The sequence below is a fragment of the Peromyscus californicus genome, unplaced genomic scaffold (assembly GCF_007827085.1).
Source record: "Peromyscus californicus insignis strain IS unplaced genomic scaffold, ASM782708v3 Scaffold_7__1_contigs__length_154581171, whole genome shotgun sequence".
In the NCBI taxonomy this organism is placed as follows: domain Eukaryota; kingdom Metazoa; phylum Chordata; class Mammalia; order Rodentia; family Cricetidae; genus Peromyscus; species Peromyscus californicus.
The window spans coordinates 126,343,457-126,358,829 of record NW_026294595.1 but is presented as its reverse complement, the minus strand read 5'-3'; the positions used below and the strand labels follow the sequence as shown (position 1 = coordinate 126,358,829).

Below are 15,373 nucleotides of genomic sequence, written 5' to 3'. Positions count from 1 at the left end.
TTTTAAAAGAGGAGAAATACCTGAAATTTCAGAAATACTACCTTGGGTAGAAAGTGCAGAGACTAACTGCCTACCTCTCCCAGGGTTCATTTCCTCTGTGACCCCATTTCACAGGCAAAAACACAAGCAGTATAGCAGCTGTTCATTCACAGTCAAAATAGCCAGAAAAGGAGTGGATACAGGCAAAAGTGTTGAACTTTATTATGTGGGGAATCGAGTTCACAGTAGGAAAGAGGCGGGTCTGAGGCTGCCCACTCGATTCCACAGGTTTGGAGGACACCGGCCTTGAGGAACAAATGGTTCATTCAGATAGTGATGGTAAAGTATGTGATGGTGGGCAGGACAAAATAGTCTTGGATTCCTTTGGAGTTCTCGTTGTCTTGGGCTGGTTGCTGGACGACTTTGTGCTTTTCGTTTTCCAGTTCATTGACGCAACAGTATTTCCCATGCGGGCACCCCACCTCCGATATCTCCCTTAATTTGCATTTCTTCCTGCAGTAGCCTGCTACATTGTTGAAACACTTTTTGGGTTGCGCACCATCTGAACACAGGAAACAACATTGATCAGGGTTAGTTTCTGAGGGAAAGCCGAGATACAGCTAGCTTTCACATTCTCAGGGACAACAGACACCACCCTCTGCCAACATCTCCGTCCTAAAAGGAAACCTTCTGCTGATACAGGGAAAGTCAGAACACCCAAATTAAGGACATTCGAGGGGCTGGAGAGATGGCTCAGCAGCTAAGAGTGCTTGCTGCACTTACAAAGGACCCAGGTTTGGTGCCCAGCACCCACATGGTGGTTCACAGCTATCTGTAATATCCCAGAGGCTCAGCATCCTCTTCTGGCCGCTATGGGAACTAGACACACATGTGGCACATATACATATATGCTGGCAGAACATTGGACACATAAAATTAGTCTTTAATTTAATCAAAGGACAGTTGGTTCTGGTCAATACCCAAATAGCCTTGACAAGAAAGAATAGCCTGGGGGCTGGAGAGATGGCTCAGAGGTTAAGAACACTGGCTGTTCTTCCAGAGGTCCTGAGTTCAATCCCCAGCAACCACATGGTGGCTCACAACCATCTGTAATGAGATCTGGCGCCCTCTTCTGGCCTGAAGGGATATATGCAAGCAGAACACTGTATGCATAATAAATAAATAAATAAATAAATAAATAAATAAATAAATAAATAAATAAATAAAAAAGAAAGAAAGAATAGCCTGACTCTCCCTCACAGTCCGAGCTGGGTATCACCCTAAATCAGGCAAAGCCCACCCTGCTTCGTGCTCTGAAGCCGCATTCCCTCAGCCTTATTTCCCCCAGAGAGCACTAATGCATCACCATCAGTATACTTTAGAGCCAAATCAGCTTTTAAAAGAGCATCCCAGTCTGGGCTAGCAGCATGTCCCTGCAGATAAGGACATCTGCCATGAAAGTCTGGCAGCCTATGTTCAATCTCCGCAACCCACACCAGGTGGAAGGAGAAAGTAAGTCCACAGAGTCATCCTCTGACCTCTGCTTACACCCCATGGCACACAGGCAACCACAAATACACTTCACATACATACAATAATAATCAAATAAAGTTTAGTTTTTTTACATGGCTTCAAGAGACTGAACTCAGGTCCTCATTCTCACACAGCAGAGACACTCTTACTGAGCCACCATCTCCCCAGTAATTTTTTTTTATTTAAAAGAATATCACAGAGGTCAGGAGAGATGTCTCAGGAGGTTAAAAAAAAAGACTTGCTGCACATCATCTGAGTTCAAACCCCCTGTGCCCACATAGAAAGACAGATGTGGCTGTGTCCATAACCCCAGCACTCACTGTTGGGGGACAAGGTAAAGTCAGGGGTGTTGTGGGGCTTGCCAGCTGCCAACCTAGCTCCAGGTTCAGCAAGAGAGCCCATCTCAGGGGAGTGAGGCAGAGAAGGGTAGGGAAGGACACCTGGACACCCAGGGTATGGGGTGGATATACAACACACACACACACACACACACACACACACACACACACACACACTCACACGAAACATTACAGACACACAGATTCAGACATGCAGCATCACAGACTCTCTCTCTCTCTCTCTCTCTCTCTCTCTCTCTCTCTCTCTCTCTCTCTCTCTCGTACATACACACACACATACATAGCCTCACAGACAGGCCCTTAGTGTTTCACACTCATAGGCTGCAGATATCACCCTTGCCAAGACATGAGTTCCATCCACAGTTGCTCCCGAGAACTCCCTCTGTTCATCTCAGACAAATTCTAGAACCTGGCTGTCCTCTCTCTCACTTTCTTCTCCAAGTCAGATAAACGTCTTACCTAGTAAGCAACCACAGTTTGATAGATACCTTTGCCCCTGGAGATCCCAACTCTCCCCTATTCACACTCTAAGGTCCCAATCTCTCCGTCTAAGCTCTCATTTCCCTCTCTATACAGAATCAGACAAGCCTACAGAATAAATGTGGACAACAACTGTGTTCTCCCTGTTCTCAAATTTCATAATGAGAAACACCCTTGAAGATGAGAGAGCTGTATTTTGAGGGCCATGATAAACACCGCATGACTCCTTGCAGGCAAGGCAGAAGGGGGCCCTTGATGCCAAACTTCCTCCTACCAGTGAGTGCGAGGCTTCAAGGCTTCACATCTTTGCATCTGAGCTAGAGATGTTACACTCACTTGCCAGAACAGAAAAATTAAAGTTCAAAGGGGGTCATTTTCTCAGTTAATTAGCTACTTAATGGTGAAGAAAGGCTTTCACTGTGTGCTGCTCACATCGCTGCAGCAGCATCCCGCCCCCATTGTGACCAGCACCAGTGTGCCCGACTTGGAGTGCACTTGGACATGTTACCTGCAAGTACCACAAACAGCAGAATAATGAGAACCTGAAGCAGCTTCATATTTACAGACCCTCCAGAGACAGCGGGGTGTCCTGTGGTGCTGCACAGCTCAGAGCACCACTAGCATGCCAAGCTTCAGTTTTAACTCACAGGGACAGACAAGGAGTTCAAGCCCAGCCCCACCTACATCCCCGAATTTGGAATCTACAGTCACATAACGTTCCATCCTCTCCCACCTACTCCCTTTTCCTCAGGATGTGAGCCCCAGTGGTGCTTTCTCCGCCTGGCTGTCCGCCCACTCGGCTGCCTGTGTTCCCTGGTTTGGATGGGCCATCCCGCTTTATGATCACCATTGCCTCCCACTCACAAAAAACAACCCCAGTGACACAGTGTTAGACTAAAACCCGCGGGAGACTGAAGACAAAAGCCAACCAAAAGATGCTTTATTCGGACACTCTTGGCCACACCCTCAGCTCAGCACCCACCGAGCATCATTTAGGAAGCAGCCTGTGCTGAGACCATTTGTGTTTCTAGTTTCCTTCTGATGCCATTATTACACCTTGAAAGTAACACTGATCACTTTACTTCATGCATTCATTCCTAATGTCCATCCATCTGGCTAGCTCTTTCAAGTCCCTGAGCTGTCAAATTGCCTTCTGGATTAGGTACAAGAGCACACAGACTTCTCATTCTCAAAGCTGTTTATGGCTAAGTAGCAGGGTTCCTCTTGAGTAGGCTGGAAAAGATAATGAAATCTTGCTTTAGCGATGTGGCCAGTTTGGGTTTTTTCTTTTTTTTTTCTTTTTAATCACCCATCAAGATATTTACTCCCACCAGCATCCACAGTCACACAAATTGTTTTTAATACCTTACTTATAAATGGAGTTTAAATGTGTTTCATATCTAACAATGGTTCTCTGAATTCTACTTAAGATGTTATCTTTCCAAACTGTTGGACATACTGAGTTTGGGAGAACAGGAGTGCTAATTTTCACACAAAAAGACTGAGAAAGTTGAGGACATTTATTTAAAAGTAGAGAGTGGGGGATTGACAATTCATGCTGCAAAAATCAGACAAGCATTTGTCAAAAAGAAAAAGAACAGAAAAAAGATTCACTTATTTTTATTTTATGCATATGAGCGTTTGCCAGAATATATGTCTGTGTACCGCATGCATACCTGGTGCCCTCAGAGGCCAGGGGAAGTGTCAGATCCTCTGGAACTGGAGTTACAGACAGTTGGAAGTTGTCATGTGGGTGCTGGGAATGAGACCTGGGTCCTCTGCAAGAGCAACTAGGGATCTTAACTGCTCTAGCCCTTAACATTCTCTTTAACACATGTGCTTTAAAGAGACAGAAATGCTTTTTATACTTTTACTCCAGAAATGGTCTTGCTAGCTCAAATTCCAGGGCCCAGTTAGGGCTGCACATCTTTAGTTCCTAAGACTTAATGTATACTGGAAAGATGTGTGTTATGGGGACTGAAGAGATTTCTCAGTGGCTGAGAAGCATTTGACCTTGCAGAAGACCCAGGTTCTGTTCTCAGCACCCACATACTAGTTCACAGCCATCCATAACTCCTGTTCTAGGGTATCCAATGTCCTCTTCTGACCTCCATGGGCACCAGGCATGCATGTTGTACACAGACATACAGGTGAGCAAAACATACATACACATAAAATAAAATAAATAAATATTAAGCTAAGCATGCTGGCACATGCCTTTAATCCCAGCACTTGGGAGGCAGAGGCAGGCAAATCTCTGAGTTGGGGGCCAGCCTGGTCTACAGAGCGAGTTCCAGGACAGCCAGGGCTACACAGAGAAAACTTGTCTTGAAAAGCCAAAACCAAAAGAAAGAGCCCAAAGAAGGAAACGTGTGTTGTGGTTTATGAAATGTACATCTGAGCCCCCATTTTAGAACTTGGTTAGCAATTATTAAACACTACGTAATAAGGGGCTGAGGGTGTGGCTCTGTAACAAAGCACTCACAAGTGTGAACACCGGGGTGCCTTCCCCAGAACCCATGGGAAATGCCTGGCAGAGTGGCACACAAGTGGCATTCCAACTATCGACAAATGACATGTCTGATGCTACTATGTATCTAATGCCAAATTAATTCCAACTAAACGTTCCTCCTCTGTTTAAAAAAAAGTTTAAAATAGTAGCAAATGGGAAAGAGATGATCATGCTGGGAGAGTGATTGGCACGCAAGCAAGAAGACCTGAGTTCAATCCCACCACCCAGATGAAAACGGAACGTGAGGATTGTGTGACTGCAATCCCAGCAGCCCTGTGGCTTGCCAACCATGCAGGCCAGCCTAATCAGTGAGCTTGAGGTTTACTGAGAGACCCTGTCTCAAAAATCAGGTTGAGGACGACTGAGGAAGACACCTGATGGCAACCTTTGGACTTCACATGCAAGCGCACACACGTGCCTAAGCTCCCACACACACATGTGCATGCATGCAAAAAGCAATGGATATTTAATGTGTACAAATTTTACTGGGCATAAAGGCATGTGTGATGACTATTTTGGTGGTCAACCTGAGTACGTCTGAAATTAACTAAAACCAAAAATGGCTGTGTATACCTGTGAGAGATTTTTGCTTAATTAAATCATTTGAAGTGGGAAAATTGACTTCTAAATACAGATCTTTGAGGGAGGAAGGTACACCTTTAATCCAGATCTTTTGAGGAGGGAAGACCCACCCTAATCCAGACCATACCTTTTGATGGAAGCCTATATAAAGGACATGGAAGAAGGGAGTCTCACTCTGCCTGCTTGTTCTTGCTCTCAATGGCAAGTCCAAGCCCTCACTGGCATTAGAGCCTACTTCTTCTGGATTCTAGTGTATACTGGGGACCAGCTGAGACATCCAACCTCGTGGAATGAAGAACTACTGAATTCTTGGAACTTCCATTCATAGGCAGCCATTGTTGAATCAGCTGGACCACAGCCTATATATAAATCATTCTAATAAATCCCCTTTCTATATATAGAAATTCATTCTATAAATTCTATTACTCCAGAGAATCTTCACTAATACATGTTAATAAAATTTGCCATGGACAAAATAAGAGTTCCCCATAATGTCCACAATGTATCCTCAGAAACTAAAAATGTTGCACTATATGAGAGATTCAGTGCTGTGAATAGACCGGAAGATGCTAATTAGAAGACCATAAAGGGATTATTCTGCCTTACCCTGGAGGTCCAGTGTGGTACTAGGATCCTCTAAACATGGTGGGGAAGATTGGAGAGTCAGTGTCAGAGAGAGATCTGATGGTGCTACACAGTTGGCTTTCAAGATGGATGAAGGGACAATCAGCCAAAGAGTTCAATTCCCAGAAAACCAAGGAGTTCTCCATTAGAGCCTGCAGAAAGAACACAGCCTTCCCAACACCCTGTTTTTAACCAAATGAGACCCATTTTGGACTTCAGAACTATGGATCTAAATTACCTACAGAACCTAACATGGTAAATTTGTGTTACTCTATGTCGTTAAACATATAGACATGTGACAGTGACACAAAACCAGAGCAGTATTGATCACACACAAAAAGTGATCTAGAATGTGTCCAGAGCATGCGATTTGAGTCAAGCTTCAAGTTCTGCACTGAGACTTTATTCATAAAGCACACTTGATAAACTTTAAGCCTAGAAGCTCAAACTCTGTGATAGTTTCGTTGTATACACACATGTGTACACAGAGAGAGAGACAGACAGACAGAGACAGAGACAGAGAGACAGGGAGAGACAGAGAAACAGAGAGAGACAGAGACGGAGAACATGAGTGTCAGAGGCTATTGCATGGGGTCGGCTTTTTGAGACAGGGTCTTTCACTGAACGTGGAGCTCGCTGATTAGGCTGACTGAACAGAGAGCTCCAGGGAGCCTCCTGTCTCCACCTACCCAGAGCTAGGGTCACAGGCATGTGCTGCCAAGCCCAGCTGCTTACATGGGTGCTGGAGATCCACACTCGGGTCCTCATGCTTCCACAGCAGGCACTTTCCTGGCTGAACCATCTCCCTAGCCCCAAACCGCAGAGAATTTTCTCTGAGATATGTCCAAAAAATTAATTCTGAGCCCAATACATCTATTCCTTGGGTAGGCTGCCACGGAGAGATCAGAGGTATGTCTAAACCAATTTACAGCCAGTTTCCAAATGATGAAAACTCAGCTCTTTGATGAAGGACTCTGAGTGCCCTTTCAAACATTCAGAAAAATAAATATATTTTTTCTTCCAAAATATCCTCGGTTTTACTTGATAAGTTATCTTGAGAAGACATTTATGTGCTTAAGTAAAAACTCAACAAAACACCTACCCATGCTAGGTGTGGTAGCACACACCTTCAATCCCAGCATCAGGAGGCAGACAAAGGTTTGAGGCTAGCCTGGTCTACAAAGTGAATTCTTGAGTTCCAGGCCAGCTGGGGCTACATAATGAGATCCTGTCTTAAGAAAGAAAGAAAAAGAGAGAGGAGAGAGGGAGAGAGAGAGAGAGAGAGAGAGAGAGAGAGAGAGAGAGAGAGAGAGAGAGGAAGGGAGGAAGGAAAAAGAAAGGAAAGGAAAAGAAAAAAGGAAAGGAAAGGAAAGAAAGAGAGAAGAAGGAAGGAAGGAAGGAAGGAAGGAAGGAAGGAAGGAAGGAAGGAAGGAAGGAAGGAAAGAAAGAAAATTTTCCCCACTGAGGAGCACTCCTCATTGTTTTAGACATAAAATATTAGTTACAAATAACTGTTCAAATGTCTTAGAACAGTGGTTCTCAACATGTGGGTCATGACCCCTTTGAGGGTTGAATGACCCTTTCCACAGGGGTCACCTAAGACTATCAAAAAACACAGATATTTACACAGATATTATGATTCGTAACAGTAGCAAAACTACAGTTACAAAGTAGCAATGAAAATAATTTTATGGTTGGGGGTCACTACAACATGAAGAACTGTATTAAAGGGTCTCAGCATTAGGAAAGTTGAAAACCACTGTCTTAGAGAAATAAATTTTCATAGTTCAGAAAGCATAGATTTAAAAATTAGCCAAAATTATATTCCTTTTCTATTATCAGACCAAGAAGTAGCAAAAGATATTTTTCCCTGTTGAAACTCTCTACCCAGTTATCCTTCAGTCCTCAAAAGGCTCTCTTTCTGGAATGTGAAACATTTGAAGGGCTAACCCAGCTTTCATTATTTTCCAATCAAATGTCAAACTTTGGATTTCAAGTACCACCTAGTGGCCAATTCCTTTTCCTAGCTGCCCAAGCATCCAAACTTTCAAGATTATGTAACTCCACAAAAACGATATAAATCAATTGCTCTGCATGCTCTGTACACATCTAGAGACCCCAACCTCAAAGAATGTTCTAATGGGGGCTGGAAAAATGGTTCCGCAGTTAAGAGCACTTACTGTTCTTACAGAGGACCCAGCAAACATAAGTTTGCTCACAGCCACCTGTAACTCTTGTTTCCAGGAATTCAACAGCCTATTCTAGCCTCAACAGGAGGAGGCAGAGAAAGGAGGATCCCAGGGGCTCATTGGTCAGGCAGTCTAGCTAATTAGTGAGTTCCATATTCAGTGAGATGCTAGATGTGGTAGCTCATGACTTTAATTCCAACACTCAGGAGGCAGAGGCTGGTGGCTCTCTATGAATTCAAGGCCAGCATGGTCTACAGTGGTAGTTTGAATGTAATTGGCCCCCATAAGCTCATAGGAAGGGGCATTATTAGGAGGTGTGGCTTTGCTGGAATAGAAATGGCCTTGTTGAAGGAAGTGTGCCACTGTGGAGGCAGGATTTGAGATCTCATATATGTTCAAGCCATGCCCAGTGTCTCAGATCACTTCCTGTTGCCTGCTGATCAAAATGTAGCTCCTTCTCCACTCTCAGCTCCTTCTCCAGCACCTTGTCTGCCTGCACGCCACCATGTCCTGCCATGATGATAATGGACTAAACTTCAAAACTGTAAGTCACCCATTTAAATGTTTTCCTTTAGAAGAGTTGCCTTGGTCATGGTATCTCTTCACAGCAACAGAAACCCTAACTAAGACATCAACATAGCAAGTTCCAGGCCAGCCAGGGCTACATAGCGAGACTCTGTCTCTAAATAAAATGAAATGAAACAAGAGACTATATCTGGTTTTACCTGCTATGAACAACATACACAAGGATGCCATATGAAATACCAACTACAACCTGAGCCTAATGCTTGCCAAGCACATGTTGTGTTAAGAGAAAGCCCCACATTTGCTGGTCCTTGGATGGGTCTGTTTGAATAAATTAAGGTTGAAACAATTAAGGATATTTGAAAGTGAACCAACTTTGAAATGCCATTAAGAAACATATGTTACCCTACATGGAGTGGGGCAGGGCCTCTACTACATGCTACAGGCTAGCAAATAAAAAAACCCAGTTCCAGGAATGGGTTACCTCTTCTGGAGCTGTTGGCCAACAAGGCTCCATGGAACCCAAATACTACAGAGAACTGCCAATGCTAGAATTTGACAGAAAGACCTTATTGAAGACCATAAACTTGAGCTGTGCACATTCCCGAGCGTAAACACACACACACACACACACACACACACACACACACACACACACACGCACACACACACACACAAAATGAATGCATCTTTAAAATAGTAATAGTGTCAGTCTTTTGCAAACAATCATTGAAGATGGATATTGGAAGAACCTTAATGTGGGCTGGCAAGATGGCTTAGCCGGTGAAGGCACTTCCTGCCAAGCCTGATGCCCTGAGTTCAATCCCCAGAACTTACATGGGGAAGGAGAGAACCGAGTTCCACAGGTTGTTCTCTGACCTCACAGACGCTCCACAATTTGTGTGTACACACATACACACAAAAATAAATAAACAAATAAATAAATGTAATTTTTTTTTAAAAAGAATAATGTTAAATTTTGCTTGCTACTGCTGGCAGTGGTAATTGTCTTTAAAAAATAAAGCTTTAGGGCTGGAGAGATGGCTCAGCAGTTAAGAGCACTGGCTGCTCTTCCAGAGGACCCTGGTTCAATTCCCAGCACCCACATGGCAGTTCACAACTGTCTGTAACTCCAGTTCCAGGGGATCCAACACCTTCACAGAGACATAAATGCAGACAAAACACCAATGCACATAAAATAAAATTAAATTAAATCCTTTTAAAAAAAATTATAAAGGGGCTAGTGGTTAAGAACATTTACTGTTCTTGCAGAAGGCCGTGGTTCAGTTCCCAGCACCCTCATGGTGGCTCACAACCATCTGTAACTCCATTTCAGGGGACCCACGCCTTTTCTGACCCCCTGAGTTCTGTGAGCTCCAGCACACACACACACACACACACACACACACACACACACACACACACACACACACACAAACAAACTTAAATTTTAAAATTTTAAGTTTTAAGCTAGATGTGGTGGCACATGCCTTTGATCCTAACATTTGGGAGTCAGAGGAAAGCAAATGTCTGTGAATTCTCGGCTGGCCTGGTCTACGCAGCAAGTGCTAGGCCAGCCAGGGCTACATAGTGAGATTGTCTCAAAAAAAATCAATGAATAAAGCTTTGCTTATCATTTTTGTGTATTACGGATAGAGCAGCAATAGGCAGGAGCATTCAGGAGGCTCTTCATCTCCTCCTTTATGTCCTTGGGCACTCCTGTAGTGATCCAGGGCAACACTGTCTAGTTTTTCCAGAAGTCTCCATACTGTTTCCATAATGGCTGCTCCACCAGCTGTGGGCGCGGAAGGGGGGTCTTTTCTACACATCCTTGCCAACGTCAGTTCCTTGTTACTGTTTTGTTTTGTTTCTTTTCTGTTGTTGTTGTTGTTATTGTTGTATTTGAAACAGGGTGTTATGCAGCCGGAGGCTCACCTTGAAATCACAGTGTAGCCAAAGCAATCTCTGAGTCCCTGATCCTCCTGTCTCCACCCTCAAGTACTGTGAGATAAAAGGGTTCGGCATCCCACCTGACAACACCTTTTCTTGTCTTTCTGATACTGACAAGGGTGATATGACAGCTCACCTTGGCTTTGATTTGTTTCCATAGTGATCAGTGACGTTGAACATCTTTGTATTTGGGTGGAGGAGCTTTGCATGTGTGTGCACATGAATGTTCAGGTGCATGTACCCATGTGTGTGAGTGAAGGCCAGAGGAGTGTATCAGGTGTCTTCCTCTATTGCTCTCCGCCTTAAATCCATGAAATAGAGTCTCTCATAAACCTGGAGCTTGCCAGTTCAGCAAGGCTAGCTTGCCAGTGATCCCCGGAGATCTGCCTGTCTCCCTACCTCTGCTGGCCACATTAGGCTTTTTACATGAGTGCTGGGATTTGAACTCAGATCCTGATGCTTGCACAGCAAGCACTCTTACCCACTAAGTCTTCTTCCAGCTCCTGAACATCGTGTTGTCCTTTGAGAAATGTCTCCTTTCACTTATGGCTTGTTTTTCCCATTTGCTAACTGCCATAATTAATGTTCTTAATTTTTTATTAATACCTATTTTTTATTTCTTATATTTTTGGTTGTGAGCCTAGCCTTTAACGGCTGAGCCATCTCTCCAGCCCTGTATTTTATTTCTTAACTAAAATAAAATTACAACATTTCCTTCTTTTCTTTCCTCTCTCCCATCCATTTCATGTTTCTCTCTCTCAAACTATGACTTTTTTATCTATGCATCTATATATATATATAGAGAGAGAGAGAGAGAGAGAGAGAGAGAGAGAGAGAGAGATGCATAGATATATAAATACAGCCTGCTGAGTCATTTAGTGTTGCTTGTGTGTGTGCATGATTTCAGGGATGACCACTTGGGATTGAACAACCAGTTAAGAGGCTCCTCCCTAGTGATGACTCATCCTCCGCCTCCCAGCTTTCCTTAGTGACCCGTGTGGTTCTTTGTTTAGGAGTGAGGCCCATGAGACTTCCCCATTCCTCAAGAGCATGACTATCTGTGTTGTGCCCGTTCAGGTCCTGTTTAGGCAGGTGTATTGTTAAGGTGTCATGGGTGGAGCTAGATGTGAGCATAGAACCTGGAGAAACCACAGAAACCAGGAAGGGAAAAAGAGGCTGTGGGCGGAGCGCTAGAGAGGGGAATGGCGGAATCCATGTGGGGATACACGAAGGAGGAAATGGAGAAATGGGAGGAGGCTTTAGGGAAGAGGGAGGAAGGTCAATACAGAAGGAGAGGGAGAGGGAAAATAACATAAAAGATGTTTGGAAAAGCCTTTGTCTTTCCACAGAATTGACTTTGGCTCTCTGTAGCAAAAGTCCTGGCAGTGAAGTGGCCAGTGCCTCACCAAAGTCAAAGCAGCCACGCACATTTGGAACTAGAGGTTGGGCTCCACACCACCAAGCAAGCGCCAGGCTTTGAAATATAACATTTTCATTTAATAATGTCTATGATAATAGCCAGGTATGGTGGTACATGCCTTTAACCCCAGCACTAGGGAGGCAAAGGGGGTGTGTGTGTGTGTGTGTGTGTGTGTGTGTGTGTGTGTGTGTGTTCACCTGTGTACATGTCCTGGATCTTGCTCTGTAGACCAGGCTGACCTCAAACTCAGAACTCAGAGATCTGCCTGCCTCTGCTTCCCAAGTGCTATGTTTAAAGGCACCATATCTTTATGGAATATTAAAGGCATCTATCTTTATGGAAGGTACCACACGTACTTAACAAAGAGTTTTGATGTATTCACATTGGATCTGTATTTAGCTTACTTTGTTCCTCAAAGAAATTCAGGTATGCTTTGTTGTGCATGTGGGATTGGATTAATCATCACAAGAATAGTTTTCACCAGGCTGTGCTGTGCTTAAGCCTAAAATAAACCACTAAAATAAACTCTCCAAGTTTGAACCAACACTTGTAAGCCCCTCAAGGCCCACAAGTGGCCAGGCCCCGCCCAGAGGACCTCAAACCCCCAGGCTCTACCCACAGAACACTCTCACGGCCACAATAGCACCATCCAGCCCTTCCAGACACAGGTGGCCAAGGTCCCCCCTATAGGGTAAAAAGCCCAGGATCAGGCCACAAAATCCCACCAATCCCTGAGCTCACCCCCAAATTAGGCCACTAAATACCACCAATCTCAAGGCCACCCCAGAAAACTCCACCCCTAGGAAACCCTATATAAAGCCTGCCTCCCCTCAGGTGTCTCTGTCACCTGAACAGAGACAACCACCCTCGTGTGTTTTTCCCAATAAATCTCTTGTGTGAGGTTTCTTGTGCCGTGTGACTCTGTGGTATTCCTTGAGTCCCAACTGCCAGGATACCTTTCCGCTTAGAGCTGTAATGCTTACGCCACTGGCTACTCCGTCCTGTAGCGCTGAACTGCATTCTTGTCTCACACTGCTCTTCATTCTGTTGCTGGTGCGGAGACACCCCACAACTGGTGCCCAGCATGGGGCTCAGCCCTCCAAGAAGATCAGAAGTTCTTTTCTTTAAATAGAAGCAGAGGGTAGGAATTCAATCCTTCACCCAAGGGGTCACAACTGTAAGTGAGAGAGTGAAATAACACGAATTCTTCTCAGTCCTTTGAGGCAAAGCATCTTATACAACTATTGAGATGTCTGTTAAGATCCAGGAGAACAAGATATTCAGAGCAAGAGCTGTGACTTTGTACAAGTGACCGTAAAATCCAATCCAACAAGGAACCGTTGATGTTGACAATTGGAAACGCATAGGAATTAATGTAAAAAGAGCCCATGAAAAGGGGGGGTAAAATCCCTGTCAGTTTTTTTCAATTTGGACTGCAGTAATGAATAACTTGAACCCTCTTCGAGAAGACTGCAATAAAGAGGAACCCTCTGAAGAGGATACCCCAAGGACATCTCAGCAGGGGGCCACTGCCCCTACATTAGGGAAGACTGATTTAGACATGTTACCTCCCATTCAAATGCAGCAAATTTATACCCATGTACAATAAATATTCATTCTCGCCAATCCAACTCAGAAATTCAGTCTATACTGCTTCACTTTCAGAGACTTCTTATAGAAGATGAGAAATGGGGCTGGAGAGATGGCTCAGAGGTTAAGAGCACTGGCTGTTCTTCCAGAGGTCCTGAGTTCAATTCCCAGAAACCACATGGTGGCTCACAACCATCTAGAATGAGATCTGGTGCCCTCTTCTGGCCTGCAGACATACATACAGGCAGAACATTGTATACATAATAAATAAATAAATCTTTAAAAAAAAAAGATGAGGGACATAATCAACAATGATTGGACAGAATCCCTTTTCATTCTAGCTTTTATGATGCCTATGATTTTTAAATCCTCAAAACCCAAATATGTATCAACATCACCCATTTACTTTTGAGTTCTTTTTTTTTTTAAAGATTTATTTATTATGTATACAGCATGTATGACCAGAAGAGGGCGCCAGATCTCATTACAGGTGGTTGTGAGCCACCATGTGGTTGCTGGGAATTGAACTCAGGACCTCTGGAAGAGCTGTCAGTGCTCTTAACCGCTGAGCCATCTCTCCAGCCCTACTTTTGAGTTCTTAAAGGATTTCAGAAAATCTATTGCTGCCAATGGCATGCATGCTCCATTTATTGATACAGTATGGGGCAATTTAAGCAGGGATATTATTATTCCTTGGGACTATAAGCAAGAATGTAAAGCTTCTTTTAGCCCCAGGACAATATTTTATGTGGACAGCAAAGCATTATGACAAAGGGGATGAATGGGCAGAGAGAAACTGTAACACTGTCCCTATTAATTCAGACATGCTTCAGGCAGTGGGAAAATACAGTGACACTCTAGGGCAGATGAATGGTTTAGCCCAGTATTTTGACCAAGTGCGCCTCTGTGCACTGCAAGCCTGGAGAACCACTCCTAGTCAGGGAGAAACCGGATCCTCGGGCCACTTTAAAACAGGTCAAGGAGCCATGGCCTGAGTTTCTTGCTCTCGTTAAGGGAGCAGTGTAACAAAAAGGAGCTCATGGGGAAGCTGCAGACATCCTGACCAGGCAGCTCGAGTTTGGGGAGACCACCAGAGTGTGGAGCTTCTATGGCGTCAGTGAACCATGGCGACTTCTCTAACTGGGTAACTGCCACTCAACATCTTGACAGTTCACCTCGTGTTGCAGCAGCCACTGCAGCAGTTATTCAAAAAACTCCTCAAAAAGGACTTTGCTTTGAATGTGGGAGTAAAGGACATCAAAAAAATTAGTGCAAAAAATCTAATAATCTGGCCCCTCGCCTCTGCCCATGATGTAAAAATGGAAAATATTGGGCTAAGGAATAATGATCCACATTTGACAAGGAATAATAAGTCTTTGAATTCCCCAGGGGCAACACCTAACCACAACATAAAAAGGGAAATCGACCCAGACAACCAAAAAAATTAATCAGGTTCAAAAGCAGTATCCAGTCATTCAGGGGAAGCAAGAGGATCTAATGCAAAGGGATTAACTCTCCTAGCTTTGTGAACAAGATGCTTATCAGAGGATAGATATCCTATGTTGACCTTACACATTAGGAACTATCCTTTTAGAATCCATCTAGAAACTAGGGCAGATTATTCAGTTAC

At 44.0% G+C, this 15,373-nt stretch overlaps 1 protein-coding gene across 1 annotated transcript; it reads right to left on the bottom strand.

Annotated features, from left to right (window-relative positions):
• Positions 1-305: 305 nt before the first annotated feature.
• On the bottom strand, positions 306-2,908 carry Defb128 (defensin beta 128). Its single transcript, XM_052723145.1, has 2 exons — positions 2,860-2,908; positions 306-541 (listed from the first exon to the last, which is right to left on the bottom strand). Exons 1-2 carry the CDS (start codon positions 2,906-2,908, stop codon positions 306-308), a joined length of 285 nt encoding a protein of 94 aa, XP_052579105.1.
• Positions 2,909-15,373: the final 12,465 nt, after the last annotated feature.

Coding starts and splice junctions, on each gene's coding strand:
- Defb128 (XM_052723145.1), bottom strand. CDS start 2,908: ATGAAGCTGCTTCAGGTTCTCATTATTCTGCTGTTTGTGGTACTTGCA. Junction 542..2,859: donor GCTGTTTGTGGTACTTGCAG/GTAACATGTCCA, acceptor TCCTGTGTTCAG/ATGGTGCGCAACCCAAAAAG.